The sequence below is a fragment of the Ruditapes philippinarum genome, unplaced genomic scaffold (assembly GCF_026571515.1).
Source record: "Ruditapes philippinarum isolate M1 unplaced genomic scaffold, ASM2657151v2 ctg8551_1_1_1_1, whole genome shotgun sequence".
Taxonomy (NCBI): Eukaryota; Metazoa; Mollusca; class Bivalvia; order Venerida; family Veneridae; genus Ruditapes; species Ruditapes philippinarum.
The window spans coordinates 1-22,822 of NW_026860473.1; the positions used below are offsets into that span (position 1 = coordinate 1).

At 32.7% G+C, this 22,822-nt stretch overlaps 1 protein-coding gene across 1 annotated transcript in view; it reads left to right on the forward strand.

The window, feature by feature from the left end:
* The first annotated feature begins 10,737 nt into the window (after positions 1-10,737).
* LOC132760206 (uncharacterized) overlaps positions 10,738-22,822 on the forward strand; it is a 29,395-nt gene continuing 17,310 nt past the window's right edge. Inside the window, exons 1-2 of the mRNA XM_060752121.1 lie at positions 10,738-11,370; positions 11,716-11,752. Coding sequence (XP_060608104.1) covers positions 10,957-11,370; positions 11,716-11,752 — 451 coding nt within the window. The 5' untranslated portion in view covers positions 10,738-10,956. The remainder of the gene's footprint in view (positions 11,371-11,715; positions 11,753-22,822) is intronic.

The following is a 22,822-nucleotide window of genomic DNA, read 5'->3' on the forward strand; positions in this document are numbered from 1 at the left end:
TGTTTTCCCCATGGTCTGAATCTTGCTGAATTGCCTGATTGGCCCCATTATCTCCCTTGCCTAACGATGTGGCAATCTGCTTTACCCAATTGTGGTCTGCCTTGTCCCATCTTTTTGGCCACTGTTGGTCTTCTCCCCTGTAGTAGAGTGCTTTGAACCATGATTTGTTTCGTCCCATGATCTGAAATGTCCTATAATCTGCTTTATTTACAGGTAGTCAGGTTTGTCCCAGGATCTACTTTGTCCCATGGTCTGCTTTACTCAGATGTGACCTGCTTTGTCTAATGGTCTGTTTTGCTCTGTGATGGTTTGCTTCGTTTTATGATCTGCTTTGTCCAATGATCTGCTTTATCCATTGGTATTCTTTTTTGTCTGATGGTCTGCCTTACCCAGTTGTGTTTTACCCAGTGGTGGCTTGCTTTGCCTAATGGTCTGTATTGCCTGGTAGTAGTTTGCCTTTTCCAAAATTCTGCTTATATCAGTGGGTGGTTGTTTGCTTAATTCAATAGCTTGTTTTAGCTCACCTGAGCACAAAGTGTTCAAAAGTGAGCTTTTGTGATCACTCTGTATTCGTCGTGCGTTAATGCGTCATGTGTCCTTCAAAAAATGGGGCCAAACTTCTAAAAACAATATCTACTCTACCAATAGGCCAATATTTGAAACGTTGCTAACCATCAATTTTAAATGGGAAAAAAATCAAACAAACAAAATTAGACGTTCACACAATTTTATTATGCTTTTTTCATTTGAATGAATTTATTAGCTCACCTGAGCTAGCTCAGCGTGAGCTTTTAGGATCGTTGAATGTCCGCCGTCTGTCGTCCGTCCACACTTGTTTGTTAACACTCTAGTGGTCACATTTTTGCCTCAATCATCACCAAACCTTGTCAGGATGCTTGTCTAGGTAATAGCTCGGATGAGTTCGAACAGGGATCATCTTGGATGAAAAACTAGGTCACATGAGCTAAAAAGAGAAAAACCTTGTTAACACTCTAGTGGTCATATGTTTTACTCAATTGTCATCAAACTTGGGTCAGGATGAGTTCAAACATGGATCATCTCGGATGAAAAACTAGGTCACAGGAGCTAAAATAGACAAGAGGGTCATGATGGCCCTGGATCGCTCCCCTGACCCATCAATCGCATCCAAGCAATGTCTTAGACAAGCATCCTGGCCAAGTTTGATGACAATTGAGTCAAAAATGTGGCCTCTAGTATGTTTAAAAGGTTTTTCCATATTTGGGCAATGTGACCTAATTTTTGACCGGGGACGACCCATATTCCAACTTGACCTAGAAACCAGCGGTATCCCTTGAAAATCCAGGAGCATAAGTTCATTATCTACTGCATGCGCGAATCGAAAGTGAGAGCGTATTAACCCACCGGCCCCGTCCCTGAGGTTTGGCCCTTACGTCATTAAATGAGCCGTGCCATGACAAAACCAATATAATGGGTGTGTGGCCAGCATGGATCCAGACCAGCCTGCGCATCCGCGCAGTCTGATCAGGATCCATGCTGTTCGCTCACAAACTCTATAACAAGTAGGGAAACTGATAGCGAACAGCATGGATCCTGATCAGATTGCGCGGATGCGCAGGCTGGTCTGAATCCATGCTGGTCGCAAACCCATTATGTTGGTTTTGTCGTGACGCGGCTCAAATATAGATCTAATGTAACATTAAGGTCCGGATATCAACTTCTTTTTAGTAAAAATCAAGTAAAGAAACTAACAAGTGACCACCTCTCCCGACAGTCACACATCATACACCGCAAAAAGGTGATATAGGAACCATCTACAAAACTACGGATCACTTTCATATGGTAATTGAATAGCCAATCTGAAAGAACAATTCAAGTTCCGTAGCTTTGGCTGAAAGTACATTAGTCTGTGTGTTTGATAATTGAATATTACTACCTCAATGGTGCTAGCAATATAAATGAATAGACGCCTTGCAGAATGTAAGGTCAATTTCAGGTCACTCATGTTTTATTTAGTGGAGGCAGAAAGCTGTTTACTGATAAGCCTCCAGAACAAGTTTTAAGAGAAGTTATTTAACAATAATCATACTTTAATTGTTAAAATAAGCAATTTTTATTAGCAAAATATATCTAACATGTTTCAGACATTTGTGAATTATTTGATGTTTTTGTTTGTTGGTATATTTAAGGTTTGTTTAATGTAAAAAATAAGGATATTACTTAATGGTGAATAAAATAGTTAAAGGTTAAAAAACTAATGAAATATCAAAAATGAAATATTCTAATGAAATAATTTTCATAAAATTCAAAAATGGTAACATTATGTTATTTACATCTCACGGTCGGCTCTTAACATAGACTATTTCTTTTATTGAAAACACATGAAAACTGTGCATAAACAGAATAAAATATTGCGGAACAAAATAGTATGCTACTACTTTAAATACGTTTTTAACAAAACAAAACATATTTATTTCATAAAGGCATTCTTATTCAAATTTATGGATGCTCAAATAGGCAAAACACAGAAAACACAATGTCATAACTTAGATTCCTAAATGCTTATTGTGGAGAAGGGACGCATGGACAAAAGCTATAAAAAGATTGAAACAAGAAAATTAAAGCCGTGGCAACGACACAAATAATTCTTTGTATTCATTTTACGTTTTACAATGTGACCAATTATTATGCTTCATGATTTTTTAATGCTTCATAACATAAATGATTATTAAGTAACTGATGGACCTAATAATTTCTTGATTTCACACAGTAAATTAATTATTAGCAAAAATTGAAGTTTAGCCTTTATTTTTTAACAGGCTTTTCTGCAGAAATCGAACTATTTTAAATGACTAGGTTATGCATTTCCTGTATAATTTTGATAGATGTTACACAAATATATGTATTTAAGCCAGTCTGTTGTTTTCATTTTTTCTGTATTCTGATATTTTTAATTTAATATTGATAGTTTTTAATTATAGTTTTGAAACTGAGTTTATGCCTGAGGTTAAAAATAAATTAAAGATGATTTAAAATAAATCAGTGACAATTAAGGTTGCATTGATTTGATCATATTTTTTCTTTATCAGGTAAGCATTGTATGGTATGTTCTTTGTACACTGTCTCTTGCTTGCCAACACTTGTACGTTTCTCATTATAGAACTGGCTGCACATGTCCAAACACTAGTACATAAGTATAATAATGATGATGATGATGACTTTATTTAAAGAGGCAACATGATTTGGCACATTCAGGATTCCTTTAGAGTTTCTATCAAAATGTACATATAGTATACAGTTTCAATCAAATGATTTATGTAAAGATACATATTGTTTATCTGGTACATACATGTATTAAAATAATTTTTCATATATTCAGGGAGAAGAGTGTTTAGGGTCAGTTAAATACTTAAATGGCCTTTTTATAACTTACTCTCAGAGAATTTTATAAATACAGTTTAATTCGGAAAATAACTTATCAGTGGGCCCATTGAATGCCAGTATCTGTAGCTTACTAGCCAAGATTTTTATTGTCCAATAATAATGGATCAGAGGTGTTTTGTCTGCAGAAAAGGATAGTTTATCAAAGTAAAAAACTAAATTTACAGACATAAAATATTAAGAGTAAAACCCAAAGGCATGGTCATTTTTGAGCATGTTTAGTCTCTTTTCCATGAATTTAGGTTATTAGCAGACAGCTTTCTGCCTCCAGAGATAACCTGTGGTCAGTAATGATATGCAGCGTTCTATTTTTAGTAATTTTGAAAGGGGTCTTATATACATACCGAGTAAATAAAACTTTTGACACAGGGCAAATTCTACTGGTATAATAAATAATTTCCCACTGAGAAAACGTAACTTGGACAAGATTAAACAGCTGACAAATGAAATGGGCCATATCTATGTAAAGCTATTCGTTCATATATATCGTATAGATAAAACCTAACTTTAAGATTTAATAGATTTTCACTCACAGGCACAAGTATTTTCTTATTGATCGTCATGCAGTGAATTGCAAGTAAACTTCTTCATTAAAACTGTCCTCAAAAGAAATATTCATATGTTTGCGTTTGAAAAAGTCACTGACTTCCAAACAAATGTTTTTAGTATACTTAATCTTTTATTTAATCTAGATGTAGATTTAGATTTACTAAATCTCTAATATTTTAATGGTCTTAAGCTCGACTTGGGACAATGTGTCTATATCGAATATTAGTTTTTATTACAGAATGATACACAAAATAATAAAACATTTATTGTTTTAGAGAAGTGATCCGTTATTTTGTTGATGATTAATTTACTATATCATGCACCTATATATGGATCTCTTCAGCACATATTTATTCGTTTATTTCAGTCTCTTTCTCACATTTACAAATACAGTACATAAAAAAAACATTTAAAATACATGTAAGACCAATCAACTGAGATTTATAAGAGACATAATTATGTACCTATTATCACATATAATTTATTTACATATAAAACAGATAAGAACTAGTATACTCTTGTTAATCTTATTTATTTTTAAAATCCTATCAAAGAGAAGTGAAAGAAAAGAGAATATACTCCACACTACAAAATAGTTGTAAAATAATGATAATATGTTTGATTTAATGAAACATATTTAGAAGTTAGATTAACAAGTGTATTCTAGCAGTTGAGTAAAAAACAGTGTAACCCAGGATAAAACCAAAATGACTTATAGGATTAAAAAACAAACAAAAAACCTAACTATTTTTACATCTCTTTTACTTAAAAACAACTGTCTACGTTGCAATATCAGAAAGCAGGCTCTTGCACAACATCTGATCACATCATCATTCGTAAAGAGGAAAATAAATTTATGTTCCTCTGTCAAATTATGAAAATCATTATTTAACCTAGTTGCATGTATAAATAACTCATTTCTTATATCATCAAATAATGAACACTTGAAAAGGGTATGAAACTCATCTTCAACTAAAATGACACAAAACGGACAAAGGGTAGACCCTCATACCGGCCAGTCTCGACTCTTAAAGGTGCCACTCCAGCTCTAAACTTAGCAAATGCTGCTCTATGCGACTTAGACATTATAATTTTACAATATGTTTCTGTACAATAAACTTGTTTTAGTAACTTATATTTTCTCAGCTTATTACCACCTCTTCCATTATTACTAACATCCTTATTAATATTTTCTAACCATGTTAACTTAAAATTATTCATCAGGTAAGTATGAACTTTATCATTTAAAGCTTTCTTGTTAATACCTGTATCTATATGATTCATCACAATTCATCTTCTTGAGCTGTGTAATTCTAAAATTCCAATTTCTACATCTGTAATTACTGATTGTATCCAAATATTTATACACTCTTTTGTTCAATCTATCATTATCCATATTACTAATTCTTACAATAAAATTATTAACACATTTCCACTGTCTAGCAATTGGAGGTACCCATGCCATATCACCGGTTACTGCATTATTTGGCGTGAATCGCCCTACTCCCAAGAAAATCCTCATAGCCCTGTACTGAACAGCATCAATACATGAATATGACTTGTCTCCCCAAATGGCTGGGCCATATGCAATAACCGGCCATACCACATTATCATATAATTTTGTAAATACATTATGTGGCATGCCACCCAATTTTTTAAATCTGGCAATAAGTAAACCTAGTGCCCTTCTAGCAGACTGTGCAACAACCTTTGCAGTTACTCCATAGTCTAAGTGTTCGGTTAAGGTAAGACCCAAATAAACATATCTATCTACAATATTGAGAACATTTCAACCACAATGAAAATTGAATTTACTACAAGATATACTTTTTGCCCTGAATTGAACAACTTTACTTTTACTTTCATTAACAGGCATGTTATTAGTGTCGGACCAACTACCAAGGACGCAAGGACATCAAGCAATAACTGCAAATCTGTTTCACTTTCTGCAATTAAGACAATATCGTCTGCATATAACATAATACATAATTTATCATCTCCACCTATATCTATACCAACATCTAGCAATTTAACTTTCTCAACTAAGTCATTAATAAACAAATTAAACAAAATTGGAGATAGACTACAGCCTTGACGTAGGCCTATGGAGCTCAGATGGAATTTTGACCGGCAATTTCTTTATTTTGAAACCAATCTCAATAAATGTTTCAATAAGGGTTTGTTCGCATGTGAAGCATCGTTTGGTGGTAAGATTTTGTGAAAACTCGTTCAGCGACATTTTCTTCATACGCATTGCATATTTTGGGCACACCAGAACCAACGACGGAAAAAAAATCTCGATAAAGACTTCATAAAATCCGAAAAAAATGGGGAAATATAGAGGAAAGCATCACATTTCGGTTTTCTTAAAAAAAAACTTTGAATTTTATATAAATGTGTAAAATGTTGAAAAGTTACCCTTTGATTGACCTATTTTCTCCTTCACATATCGAGTTAAAGCGCACATCTGGAGCAGCGGAAATTCAAATATATTTTTACCGATGCTAAATTTTGAGTTCAATATGCGGTTCCACTCCCGTGATATGCAAGTTAACCAGCTTTACTTCGGCCGAGTATCTTTTTTTAAAAGATATTTCTTGTTGATAATTCTTATTGGTTCGCTACATTGATATATCGTTTGTTGGCATGCCATCGGTAATTGATTTTATCTTTAAATGTTAATGACCCGTTAACAATGAATGACTTGTCTGGTTTTCCACAAATTAACGACTGACTCATGGTCAATGGCTTTCTTTCTTGTGATAATACATGTATTGGTTTGTTTAAAATGTATGCGTGTACACAATCAGTCATGGATTTTGAAAGCATGCAAGATAACATTCTTTGGGTAAATCAACGGAAAAATAATCTTGTCGTTTTTAGCTGAACACCGAATAATCAAAGATTTAACCTTATCGTGTTTTAAGGATAAAACTTTTAAACTTAAGAAACAAGAAGTTTTTCTTACTTAATAGAGTCATACAGTACGCGATGTGCAATACCCACAATGTCATATAAAACGTTCTTTTAACCAAATGGTAGTTGTTTACCACTTCATATAAATATTAGATAGCCCTCTACAAAAGTTAAATGAATAGTTCCAGTCTGATACAGATGAACTTCACAGGAACTAAAACAAGTTTGCTTCTTTAAATAGAAACATTCGAGCGGTCTTTTTTGCAGCAGCGGAAACGATTTTTTTAATTGTTCAAATGATTTCTTATTGGTTGAATTGCAACTGCGAACAATAGCATATCGGCCATTTCCGTAAAAAATCTGGAGAAAAGTTATCCCTCGGATTCGTTAATCACAACAAAATAACATGTTAATTGCCGGCTCGGTTTGATTGAGTCTGTACATGAGAAATAATGAATAAGAGCAACATACCTCACGCGCCCTAGCAACGGCTTGAGCGGTACTCAATACTCAACACTTAATAGTGCTGGCATCAATGATCCCGAAGAACATGAAAAATATAACAACACTGATGTGAAGTACGGGCAACTTTTTACAGCTGCCAACACAGCACTTGACACCTGCTGTTGTGATGTATAAAAATCTGGAAACAAAGTGATCCATCGGAAGCATTAATTACAACAAAATTACATGAAAATTGCAGACTCGGTTTGATTGGGTCTGTACATGAGGGATAATAAATAAGTGCAACATCCCTCACGCCCCTAGCACCGGCTTGAGCGGTACTCAATTCTGGCGTAAGTTTTCGAATAAGCTCCAATTATGAAATATCGGCGAGGTGTTCCGAAGGTAAAGCTGCGGCAAAAGTTCGATACACGGTTTATGATATTGTAGCTATAGTGTTTACTGTTACTATTTTTCGAAACAAAAAGTTGCAAAACGCTATCCAGAAAACAATTATCAAATTTATTATACAATTTAAAGGATTAAAAACGGAATGAACCACTGTTGTAACTTAAATGATATTTTCCGATTTTTCCTTTTACCGACTTGTTTATCTAGATGTTAATTTTTAGTTTTTGAAGCGGACCATGTGCAAAACACTTTTTGAAGACTGGTTCTAATGATTTAAGACTTTAAAGAAACTCCACTGAGGTCCAAGAACCTAAAATAAAAAAAATGAATTCATTTTGTAGATCAACTGGGACACTTAAACAAAAAGATATACAAAATAGATAAAAAAAAATACTTTAAAATAGATCAGAAATCGTATTTTTGTGCAATTCTTAGCCCAGTTTTAGTGAAAAGCGTTGCAACGCTTTTCAATTTTGGTGCATTTTTTTCAAAATTAGAATATTATTAAGGTGAAACGGAGTGAGCGAATAATCTGATAATTTTCACACAAGTTACTGGTTTAAACCTTTATCTAGTCTCGTCCAAAAAAGTGGAATCCCTTTAAATGAGATTCATTTACTTCATTTTAACACTCAAAAAATGGATGCCGCCACCTCAAAATTCTCAACACTGTGACCTCTAGACTCCAATAGACTTTAAACAATTATTCCCAATAAATTAAATGTCCAGAAGTAGGATATTAATGACTCACCACTTTTTAAGTTCTTTAAGAGAATAAATTATGTATCTGTAATGAAAACGTGATGAAAGTGAAAACTACTCGTATCGTATATTTAGAGGAAAGTAAATCTTAAAGTTTGTTTGAATTCCAACTGACAATCATAAAGATCATAAATAAATATCGTTTTATAAATAATATACTTTACGGAAATGTCAGAAGAGGCTAAGTATTACCCTGAACACTAAGTTGGTGGTAGTAAATCTAAAACAAGCCAATGGATATTTCCCTTCCGCTTTAAACGTTATAAATATGTTCAATAACACTTCAATAAATTAAGGTATTTATACTTTAGCACTAATGTTATATCAGATAGATTTTGACTGGTACTAGGGCTTTTTGCATTGTTAGTCAATTTCGTTTTTGTAACGTTCATTTTTGTATTTTCTGGTCGCAGATCAGTAAATACATAGCTAACATCCACGGTCTAACACACAATTTCCTTACAGACCTAACAACGCAAAGTAGTTCTCACTCAAAACTGTTTAAAAACCAGCAATTTAAAAGAAAGAACAATTTTTTGTTACAAGTGTCCAACAAATTACTACACATTCAAATTTTAAAAGTAGCGTTGGCTTATAGAATTGTCAATAAATGCACACTCACAAATTACGCGGATGAATATGATTTTAATCAATGAAAATGCTATTTTTAGCGATGTCGATTACCGAATACTACACAAATAAATCTGACTGCCGAGTAGTTGAATATATAGTTTCTACATGTTGGACTGTTTGGGCGAGAAGGTTTTTGCTAAATTATTTACTACAATTTTAAACAACAGGTTTACCCTGACATTACCCTAACCCGAAATGCAAGGGGAATTTTAATTTAGAATGACTTGATTTTATTCAGCCTGTGCGGCTTTAAAAACCCGAAATGCAATTTAGAATGACTTGATTTTATTCAGCCTTTGTTTTTAAAACTTCTCCGTGGCGCAGGGGTAATGCGCTCGTTTAGTGTGTGAGAGGTCTGGAGTTCAAATCCCAGTCGAGTCAACATTTTTTTAAATTCTTTTTTTTAGTGTCTTCGTTAAGGAAATAGCCACGATATGCAAGGATAAAGTGTGGCTATCATAAAAAATGAACATAAATGATTTTTTGATGCAACTCTAGTTATGCAAAATTCCGTATGTATCAAACTCTGGTGACCTGCAAGATGAATTAAAGTACATAAAAATAAACTTATACAGGAAAACACATACAGATATACAGTACAAAGATTGCAAAGATCAGAAAATATCACAGAGCTTGCAGCCCTTTGATTATTTGTTTGGGTCGTCAGACCAAACAAATAATGGTAGCGAAATTTCAGACTCTAATGCTGTTAATTGCAAGTGCCGAAAATAGTCCGCTTTTTTGAAGCGGTTACTTCCCTTTATATGTAACACTTAGGCCGAAAAATTTAGGGGAGGTCACTGCGTAAATATGGTCACATGACAGGCGGATTAAGTTTCAAGCAAAAAAAATCCCGAATGGTCGAAGATTCCTAATATTGTTTTATTATTTATAGATATACATGCTTATAGTAAGCGCCATGATTATTTACACAAATGTTAAACAACAGTTAACGTCGTTACAAACACTAACTAGAATACTATGGTTTTCTTCAGGCCGTTAACATGTAAATCCACCGTGGCCGAGGGGTTTGCGCGCTCGCTTTGGAAGCGAGAGGTCTGGACTTCAAATCCCAGTTAAGGCAAAACATTTTTTTTTCAAATAAACATTGGATCGAATATCAGTGTTGCAATTAGTCTTATAGCCAATCTACTACAATTAAAACGCTGGAAAGCATTGGTGGCAATATACAAAAACAAATTGTTTTATAATCTCACAACCTTCACTTTTCTGACATTCTGAGACCCTAACAAATTCAGCGCCTTCTGTGCTTTGATTTTTATTTTCAACAAGTAACAGAATAATAACATTTGGGATATCTTTATCGAAACTATATTTATACAAAGTTGGAGCTGTCGGATGAAATGTGAATGTATCAATCGGTGAAATTGCTCAAGTGTCAGTCGGAAGTGTAATATCTGCTATATGTCCCTGAGGGCCGAGAACCCAGTAAATAACACAGTGTATGTTTTATACGTTTATTCACTACGAGCGACTATTGTACACTACTTGGTATTTAAGAGGCTGATACAGAGTGGCTATGTAACATGATACATATATCTACGTCATCATATATTTGTATGGATACTACAGAAAGTAGCGAAATTTCTTTAAAGCTTAAAGGTTATTTTCAGAAATATTCTCTTTCTATCATCTTTATTAGTAAACATAATCATAACGTATCGAATAAAGCAAACTGTGCTGAATGGATGTATTGCATTGTTAGAGCATTATGATTGGACAAGTGTGTAGTTACCTTGTTATTGTATGTACACTTTGATACCAGTCTAACGATGTAAGTTAAGTGATGTAGTGAACAATATGTTGATCACGTTAAATATCATAAAGCGTGTAAAAAAAATAAATGACCTGGCAAACAATTTTAAATCAGTTCTAAATAAAAAAAGGAATACCGAATGTAGACATTTAAAAGGGGTGAAAAACGACCCAAAAAACGAATTTAATGAAGACCATGTAGTTGTAGCTGTTCTGTTAATATTGTTTATAGTGATTATAAATGTGGTATCAATTCTAGGATATATCGTTTATCAGGAATGGATATTTTTTGAAACAAAATTGATTGAGGATTTTTCTGTACCATGTTCATCAATGTCTTTAAGCCCAGATGAAGATTATGTAACATTTGACTTGAACAAAAGTGGTTTGAAAACTTATATTGATGATAAGGGAAACTACATTTGTAGTAAAAGGAACTTTACAGAAATTCTCCAAACGGTAAATGTTATTAAATTGAAACTTAAATCAGTCAAAATATGACATTGACATTTTTCTAATTTAGAAAAGGCACATTTAAAGTTTATTTCATAAGTCATAATAAAAATTGAGTAGGAGTTTTGGGACAATAGCACATTATATATGTTTTATAATTATGTAAATCATTAAAATATCAAGAAAATAAGTAGACAATCATTGTACAAAGGAAAGCTATGAATATTTTCTGGTTTTCTTTGTCAATAATTTAGTATCCTTTCCTTTTAAGTTCCATCTTTTTGATAATTAACATCAAATTTCCAATTTTCCTGCATTTATATACATTGTCATTGATAAATTTTGTCATAGGTTGTGGAAAGAGTATGTAGAACACAGATAGCTTTAGGTAAATATCTTTTTCTATTTCAAGTTGAATAACTACCTATATGTTAACGCATAGCCGTAATTAAAAATTATCTTTACACAAAGTATGTATTCTCTTTCCGATAATACTACATGGACAGATAACAGATAAACGGTTAAGTGTAGATTTTTCTAAGTACAAATTTACAAGCTGAAACCTTTTAGGTGTTTTAATAGTTTAAAGGCACATAAACCCTCAGATTTCCCTCTCAAGAAAAGGCGTTTTACAAGTATTAGCATTTCCAAAATGCTTGGAATCGCCGTTCAGCCATGAATATAGAAATAATATTTCCTTTCTTGCCTAATACTTAATTGTATGTGGTCAACACACACAGACACTTTGGGTTATGTGCGTGACTCCCCTTCTTGATCCGCACGTGTATACACCATGTCTATTTTTATCGTGCAAACCATTCGTCAAAATAGTTTTGCATATTATTACGACCTAGTCACATGTCTTGAACATAAAACTTTTTTCCACTATTTTAACAACGTTTAAAATAGTCCCTAAAAGATCATAGTTTCATATTTTCACGTGTTAGACACGCAACCGTCTCTCATACTAATATAAGCAAAAACTTAAAACTAATTCTTGTAATAAATAATACTTTTTCATATTCAGGGTGGAGAAGGGCGGGGTGAACACATAAAGCCAACAAAAATACTTGATTTACTCTACCATTCCGTTCTTGTCAAAGTACAGGTGATACTCAGTATTGCCCATGAGAAAAATATCACAATACCTTAATTTAATTGACTCGTAGTACAATAAGTTAGACTACATGCGCTACTTAATAAGTACGTGCATCCATCGGCAAAAAGAATTAGCTTCTTGCGTAATTAACAATAGATTAAAATTGATGTCTGTGAACATGCTATAAATTGAATTTACGTTATATACTCGGAAGTTTTTTTTTTCTGAAACGAACTATAACTGCGATAATGAATGCAATAACAACACTCATGTTATTAAACTCGCCCAGAAGAAAGCAATATAAAGTTTTTTCCTTAACATGTTAAGTGCAAGTTTTGGAAAGAAAACAAAATATTTTCTACATTCTCTAATCAGAAATGACATGTAACAAAAATATTGCAATTTGCTGTGTTTATCCTGCAAGAGACTATAAAGACTGGTACTGAGTTCGTACATTGATAATGGTATTTTTCAGTTGTGCGAATAAGTAACCCGACAAAACATGGCGGTTGGGCGAGTCTATTTAAACACCCCTCTTAATTCTATGAAATCATGAAATCCAGAAAATATGTAAAACAATAGAAAATGCCTCATTGGATGTGAAGTTCTTACATCATCTATACTAAAAAAATACAAGAAGTACTTTTTATCAAATAAAATGCGTATGAGCCATTTCTCAATAATTTTTCGGTCACTTTTTGCCATGACTTTAAATGTCTACCCAAAATTTGTATAAACTTCAAACTTTAAATTGATATAGCATGTACAATTCAGTAATGTAACACTTCTTAGACAAACAAAATACGCGATTTAACTTGAGAAGAATTATTGTATGGCTAAACAATGGTAAAATATTTATAATCTTGAACTAATCCATTATTAATATAGAGAATACACCAGCCTACACATGTACTTATACACTGCTTTTACTTGTTTTGTTTTTTTAATTCCCTGTAAGTTACGGAATACAATAAAGATATAAGTCTTCCGCATATGTTTTCTTTTTAGTTTTTAGTCACCAATGCTCTTCATGAATCCTTTATTTCTGGCCATTATACAATTAATTCAACTATTTTAGTAAAGAACTTTTCGTGAAACATACCTTTGTAAACTACGCTATTGTTATTCTCATCTAGGAATTCGAAAATGTATTTCATTTATATCGTACACATTTGCAGATTATTCATTTCCAATTCAAATTACTTCTTTTCTGTATATTTAGATATTCTAAACTCGTTTGTCATAACGGATTTATTGTCTTATCATACTGTACCTTTAGGGAAAGAAAAGCGATATCTAGCCTGTGGGAATGAAAGTCTTAGAGAACCATCCGGATATCAGACGGTATACTTCCGAGAAATATTGAAGCAACAAAATATTTCGGGTATACATATCGGTTTAAAATCATTTTTTTTTGTGTACTTAAAAAGAACTGTACATTCATCATATTCACCATTTATCTTCTCTTTGCTCTTGAGTCTATATGTAATATATTGTCCTGGAAATTTATTTCAATACATTTAATTGTTATATAGAAGCTTTTGTGTTTCGAAAGACAATGATGACATTATATTTCCTTTTTATTTTGTTTTCCTTGATAGTGATATATGAAACCTTACCTCAGTCTTTCATTCTTTTTGTTTTAAAATAATTAAAAATTACCATATTATTTTTTATTTTTTATCGTTATTATCATTGAAATCATTTTGCTTTTTATAACAGAAGATATGTTAAATAGTTTAAGAAGTATTTTCTTAAAAAGCGTAAGCATAGGTGTTCGGCGCGTTGATTGGTCACTACCCCCCCCCACCCCCTCATGCACTCTACAACCCTCATACCGCTGAAAACCCTGTATAAACAGCAGTATTTTTCATTTGGAACATGTTTTAATATTTGGTATATGCTTTTAATTCAATTTCCATCATTTCCCACAAAAAAATTTAAAAAAAATGATACATATATATTTAGTAAAGGTATGCAACTCGCCGCTCATTTTTCAGCACTCATCTTAATATGAACTCCATAACTTCAACATTTTTTTCACCAATTTTCAATATCTTGGTACCAAATAGTAGGGAATTGATTACTCTTAAAGGAAATAAAGCTGTCATTACAATCATTTCAAGTTATAAGAAGATATGCACATTGTAATCTCGAAATCACCGCAAGTGTAACTCGACAGAGACCTGACCGCTGGGTTTTTGTCAAAATTACACGACTAAACGGCAGTTTATTCGAAATGAATGAATATTTTTTGTATTGCGCAGATAAATATGATAAAATTATATTATTATATGAAAAAACTATTCAATCAAAACACCATATAAAACTATAACGAGGGTTGTAGAGTGGATGAGGGGGCCCGGGGTAGTGACCAATCAACGCGCCGAACACCTATGGACGTAAGTATCTGGTCGGTCACGTGGTTATCGCTCTAAATCCTACGTAACATTACAAGCGGCGACCGTTCGAGATAGTGGGATCGATGGTACACCGTTGATAATTTGAGATCGGAGATAAACATTTCAATTATATCTGGGAAGAATGGGATGGTCATTCACCCTCTGTGGTCCGGCAGGTATTTAGACGGTTTCCGAAGGGTATTTGCCCGATCACCTTGTGAAAACCTTTGGCATCGTCCTTCTGGACACCATTAGATATTCGTAAGGTATAATCAGCCGACTACGGCACGATAAATGTGCAATTCTCGTCAGATATCCGGCCAGTTTGAAACCATCGTGAGGTGACTGTAAGGTCTACGGACAAAAGCCGTGCGATATCTTTTTTCTTAATTTCTGGGTGAAGTTCTTGCCTTCTTCCCCTTTGAATTTTTCCCTTCCTATCTTTGCTAGCTGTTTTGGGAGGTATGTTAGATTTTAAAATCAATATTTTCTATAAAATATTGTTAATGAAACTTGAAAAGTTTAAGAAACCTCTGCAGACTGGCTAATGATAGAATGGGGGAAATGGTGGGGGGCAGTACGGTAGCAGTTGGCGGAAATTTTAAATCCTGATACCGGGGAGGGAAGCCCCCCTTGAAATTTTTTTTCAAATATCACATCGTTCCTAAGCAGGTATGACAAACAACTAAAAAGTACTAATTGCCCTTTTTTTCTTTCGCAAGAATGATGAAAAACTAAACAAGGAAATTTTCCTTCACCGTCCCAGACTTGAACACCCGGACGCCCCAATTTTACAACCCAAAGCTGGGGGGTCTCAGGGCTGTTAAAAAACCCCCACCGGGTATCCTTTTGATGTCAATCCAGGCACCCAAAAACCCTTTTGTGGGAACAAACCGGGGGGTGCCCATAACCTGCCCAGTCGCCTTTCCCGGGGAAAGCTTTTAGATACCGTTTGAAAAAACCGTTTTGATTATTTACCGCCAAGGTTGGGGGGAAAAATTTTCAACCAATTCATAAAAGCGTCCTTCTGGGTATCTTGCCACCGGAGGGCTCCCCGGTGGTATGCCTTTTAAAATTCGGCAATAGACAACGGTACCTCATCGTAAACCTAATCGGAGCGTTATGTGACGCAGACATTAGGAACGCAGGCCCCTTGGGTTCAAACATAGTACGGGGGAAGCCGTTGTTTCCCTTCAGTCAAAGAATAAGTACAGTCATAGTACATGATCGATCTCTGTCTTCTAAGACACTTTGTATTTTGAAATATTAAAAGTAGTCTCTCTTCCAACATTGTCGTTTTTTTATTGTTTTACCTGTTATGAAACACATACATGGGCGGAAGTAAAGTAGTGTTCTTTTGATTCTTTTCCCCACAGACGAGAAACTGTACTGGGATAAACACCCGAGTAAATGTTTACATGGATAAGTCGATTGAATACGATGATGGTGAGGGGTGACAATACCGGAAGGACGAGACTACTATCTGTATGCGTCGATACACTTCAATATAAGCCGGCAATAACAGTAACGACCAGAAAAGGTTTCAAAGACCACAAAGAATAACAATCAGATATGCAAATCCGTATACGGATATGAACAGACGTTGCTCAGGGAGATCAGAAGCTTTTTGATATGACAAATACTTGGTGATGTATTGGTAGCCTCAAAATAGAAACACATGTACATCTGACAAAAAAATGATAAAATATATGTCCGTGTAAACGATGTAAGTAGAATATACATAATTCAAAAGGTAATACCTTGGACTGTTCCCTTTATAAGAATGGAATATGCATGCATGTGTATTTTTTTATATTTTCAAAAACATGCTCTTAAGCTTACACCCTGATATTCTGAGCTAATACAACCATAGACAGTTGATAATGCAGTAGCTACATTATGTTGAGGCTCGATTTGGCAATTTAAGTTAAATATCGGACGATATACATGTTATGTAACCATACTATATTAAGACAAATATTTGCCCATGTCCGTCGAGCGTCCTTTTTTTAAATGTTGTGTTAGTGTAGCTCTTCAAAGTGCTTTAGCTTGGGTCAAAACAAACTTTAAAAATGTTTGAATCAGAATGTGAAGTTGTTCAACCTGGGCTTTCGCGTGTAGGTTAATTCAGTTTTTGGTCCTTGACTAAGTAAAAATTTGCAATTTTCAATTTTGTGTTGCACAAACGCTGTTAAACCTAGAGTCATGAAACTTTACAGGAAGTTAGTCAGCATCTTGAGTATGCAACCTGGAGGTTTGTGTGGTATGTTTCAAGTATTTGTAGGGTTAACAAACATATCTTTGCAGATCAAATAAATATTTCTTCAAACCTATGTCTTATGGTAAATTTAAACCCCTTCCCCCAGGAAAGGGGGCGGGGAGGGAAGTCCGTTTGTTGTCCGTCTGTCCGTGGGGGGGGGGCCCTTTTTAACTTTTCCCTTTTTTTTGGGTCTGTTTTCTTTTAAACCCCAGAAAAACTTTTGATATAAATGGGGCCCAAGGGGGATTACCATTATGAGACGAATCCAGACGCATTAATTGGGGGGTTTTACCCCACGGCAAAGGGGCCAAAAACCAAAAGGTTTTGATTTTCAAATTAATTTATTTTTCGTGTCCGCTCCAAAAAAATTTAAACGGTTTCAAAGTTTTTTTAAAATAAATTTTGGGGATAAATGGGTCACAAAAAAAATTAAAGTCCCCTACCCTCTAGGGCAGGGTCCCCATCAAAGGGGGCAAAAGTTTAAAAACATGTTTTTTTCATGTCCCCTTTTTAACATGTTTTAAAAATTTTAAAAGGGTTTTTTAAATTTCTTTTGGACAACTGATCCCTGTTTTGACACACTTCAGAGCCCCAACATCCAGGTTGGGTCCCCAAATTACATCCAGGTTTTCCCCCAAAGGGCAAGGTTTAAATTTTTCCCTAATTTTAAAGGAAAAATTTTTGTAACTTTAGGGACAAATAATCACCATCTGAGAATTTTTGCTTTTTTGATTGCACAACAATAAATTTTATGGTTTGGGTTTAAAGGTTAAAGTTCATGTCCACTGCGGAAGGGGATTTAGATGTCTCTCAGGTTCTTTGTTATACACCCTAAGTATGTTAATTTATTAATTATATGTAAAAGAAAATTGTATGAGTGTTATTTTAATATCGAAAAGAAGCGTTTGCCATAACAATCAAATAATGTTTGTTATAGGACAAATGGAATACATGTAGTTGTTATTGTTTGATGATGTTGGTTTGAGTATGTATTTTTTATATTATTTGTTTTTATGTTATTTGTTTTTATGTTATTTGTGTTTTACGATGTAGTATCTTCATGTGCTACTTTCTTTGAAGAAAGATATTATTATTATTGCCCTTGACTTATTAAAAATTTTCAGTTTGTGTCGCAGGTAGCTCAAAAAAGATTTGACCTAGAGTAATGAAACATTTCAGAAATGTTGCTCAGCATATGTAGCTCTGCATCTGGGGTTTTGCTTGTATATCTATTTGGTATTTGTAGAGGTATTGCCCTCGAGTTATTAAAAAAAAAAACCTTCCAAAATGTTGTGGCTTGTGGATGGGGTATTCATTATTTTAGAGTTATTGCTCTCTACTTAGTAAATAAATATCAATGATTAACTAGAATCGTGCGTAACTTAAAAAAATATTTCACCTAGAGTCAATGGAACCTTTTACAGGAATGTTGGTAAGAGCATGTGTAGTTGTGCTTTTGAGCTTTTGCCTGTCGAATTTGTGACAATTATTAATACGATTATATAGTTTGTTTATACTGCAATCAATGACAATATTGAATCAATTTACAGGCAATTGGGAAAAGGTGAGTTCTTAGTGCTTTTGAAGGTTTCTGTTATATCATTTCGTCATAGAACCTTCAAAACTATTTCTAAAGAGAACATATAATTAGTCTTTTCATTGTCATTCAGTTTTTAAAGTACTTTCATATTGTATTTTTCGAATATTTAGCACTGATCTTATTTCCAGTATTTGCGCTCTGATCAATTTGTGCTCGACATTGATAAATTGTCATATGAACTTTCGTCAAGAAACTTTCCATCTGCAAGCCAAAGTCACAGGAATGTACCAATTATGCATGCAGAAATGAGGAGAATAATGTTCCACAGTGTTAGAGCTGACATCTACAAACAGTATTTAAGCCCCGAGCTTTACCTAGTGCTGAATCATCGGCTGGGTCTCATGAAAATATTTTTCATAGTTGTCAACCTTATTAAATGATTTTACTTTCAATGTATATGACAGTATTAAGTGACCATATATCCAGCTGTGTCCCTATGACACATTTCAAAAATATTTTTGATTACGTTTTGTTTTTACTTTTTTATTTTTACTTTTTTTTACCAATAAAATTACCTTTTAATTATTATTGCTGTCTATGATTTCTTGACTTTCACTTGTTTTATTTTATCACATGAATATATAATATGTGTATTTTCATCACTTTTTAAGTTTTTTTTTAATAGAAAGTTGTACCCAACAATATTTAAATGGTATAGCTATACCATAAAAAACTAAAGGGGATTTTAATACACATTACAATTGTATAAAGTGTTAAAGAATGGGAGGTTTTACATGTAAAAACAAACCATGACTCAATTATCAGACATATCATCATGATTCTGCAACTTTCTTAAACGATTTAATCATCTAGCGTTATCACATATGTCATCTGTTCATTAATTATAAAGTTCTTTGAATGGGTTTGTTGTCAAACAAAACGTCATTGTTTTTTATTTCATTGTGATGCATACACCCAGGTGGTTAATGGCAATCCATTTTCATTTAAAACTTTAATCTCATAAAACGTTTTAAAAGTATGCCTTATAGAGGATATCGATCTAGGTAATAGTTTTTTTGTGAAATAAGTTATGCCGGACAGTTTTTTCGAATGTCAATTTTTTTCATTTAGGGTTAAAGAACAAATGAATGAATAAGGAATCATTTTTTAATAATGGCAGGTAGCGTTTCGCTATTTAGACCCAACATGTTTTAATTAAAAGGATACGCATATTATAAATTAAGGAATGAATTAAGACATGCCAAGTAACAGTTAAATAAAAACAAGTTATACAACTGGGACGAAACTAGTTGTTAATTTGAGTTTTATTTCATTTTTCATAAGGCTAATTCGCCCATGATGGAATAAACATACATATATACTTTGTACAATTCAAAGTGACATGATTTAATGTGCATAATACAGCGAACAAATTTAATATTAGAATATACATAAGACTTTTTCATTGGAAGAAGGTCAAGCATGACAATTAAGAAAGCTTAATATTCTTAATTAATTTCATTTCATATCATTTTTAAAGTTTACTTTACGCATAAATTTGTTAAGAACTAGTAATCTGAAAAACATTATTTTCTCCTTAAATTTCAATCAGAATTTGTATATATATATACATTGAGATACATGTAGTAATATGTTATCTTTCTCGTAAAAGAAAGATAACCCTTGCATGAATTTAGTACAAAATAACAATATTTATAATATATAGTATAAACAAGAACATACAAATTACATACCATTTTAAACTACCAGCCTTACCGGAAAAAAAAATGCAAGACGGGAATCATGGATTAAATTTAAGCATGTAACATGAAAATTGCATAAATATCAAATTTCTACATGTCCTTTTTTTTTTTTATCTAGAACGATGTTTTTAAAATTCCACATTTTACAACTATGAAATATAAGTAGCTTTACAACAAAAAATAAGTCATTATTCAACTGAACCGTATAGGCATTTCATTTCTCTTTTAAAAGATTTATATACAAAATTCCTAGTTTCTTTCTATTTGTATCATTTTCATTGTTTAACAATTCAATAAAATTTTACCATATTTGATGTTTCCAGTATTTCTTATGAATAAATTGTTTCCTTAATTCAGTATACATTGAACATTCTAATATAAAATTTTGATATTCATCTCTAAAACATTACAAATTAAAACATTTTCGTTCATTAACTGGAGGTTCTTGTAGGTCTGGACCAACGTCCTGCCTCTATTTGTAGCCTATGAGAGGAAACTCGTAATCTTACCCCATAGCCTGGCACAATTTGTTTTGCATTAAAAATATCTAGATATGATTGAAACTCAAAAATTTGCTATTGTCCTATAAAATAAAGCTCTACTAGAGTTATGTAATCTTCATGCCAGTTTTGAACAAAAATTGTCCTTTAAACGTTGTTTTTAAAAATTGCTAGAAACATAATCAATATCTTCCTACACTCTGCTGTAACCAGACATCATAAAATCCTAAAGAACATAAAAGGTTGTTTTTAATTTCGAACACCAGTTTACTATATTTGGGTTATTTTCAAAATCACTTTTCAACAATTTATAAACTCTACTAACATATTTGTTTTTCATTACTACACAATATTTTCATCCAAAATTTTACAATATTGAAAAGATGTCTACAATGAAATGGATATTCTACCAAGTTTCTCCATAAATAAAATCATTTTGTGTAGTTTTTTTAACTCCCAAAAATCTTTTTACAAAATTGTAAGTGTACCCGTTCCATTGTTTTTGGCTAACCGTAAAACCATTATCTCACCTACCGTAGTTTAATGTAGGTGTAATTAATGTATCAAAAAGATTTAGCTTATGGCCTTGGTTTTTAATATACGTAAATTTATATAAATATTTATTTAGTTTAGAAAATAGTTTTTGTGCTTGGGTCCAGCTAACATTGTTTGTGCTTTTGTATTTCTGATCCAACCACAGAAGTAAAATACAATACCAAGATATGTAAATGTATTAACAATTTCAATCAAATTACCATCATAATAAAACTGAAGATCACTTGGTAAGTCTACCACTCTTTTTAAAAAATCATAACTTTCGTTTTAGATACATTGACTTTTAACTTCCATGTATTGGCAATAAATCATACAAGGAGACATATATTGTGTTTGAAGTTCTTCTGCTGAGTTTTGCAAAAATTACGATATCGTCCGCATAATAAATAACAGGAAAATTTAAACATATTTACTATTCTATTCCTTCAACACACTTTTTAAAAAATGTATCTTCTAAAGCTTCGTTTAAGAACATAGAAAAAAGAAATGGTGACAAACACTTCACTCTTGTCTTACCCCTAGTGTAAATGTAAATTCATTATCATTACTTGAAATTATTCAAATACTTTACTTTTGATTTTAACACATTTGTACATAGATTGAAATGACATCTTAAAATGTTAAACCTCTTAACCTCAACTGAATAAGCTTGGTACAAAGATTTTTCCCTAACAACGTAATCAAATGCTTTAACTGTAAGTCAACAAATAAACAAAAAAGTTGTTTTTCCTTGATTTAAAAATGCGATATCAAAACCATTTAAAACAAAAACAAATTATCTATAGTACTCATTATTTGATCTAAAACCCGCCTGAGCTTCAATGTAGACATTAATATTTTTCCAGCCAATTTTTTTAACCTTGTAAATTAAATTACACTTGAAAATAATTTAAACCAATGTGATACCTCTATAAATTTTTTCATCTTCATTAACACTTACCTGTTCTTTATGTAACGGAATGACATATCCCTTCTGACATATCTTCAGGAAAATATCCAAGTTTTCAAAATTTTTATTAAATAAAAACACTATATAAAGGAATAAAAACATCTTTACCTGATATAAAAATTTCATTAGTAGCAAATCTGGGCCTGCAGATCGATTACGTTTTAATTGATTAATTGCTTGTTTTATCTCATATTCTGTAATTATTACATTTTAAAACTCTTGAAACATGACTTTAAATTCTTCAATCTCTATATCTAACTATTTAAACTCTAATATATCACCATCAGACAAAACAAAAATCTATCAGCTGGGTTATTTACAGCTCTTTAAAATAATGTTCAAAATTCGACAATGGAATTTTTGCAGGTTTAAGCCCTGCAAGACTTTTTA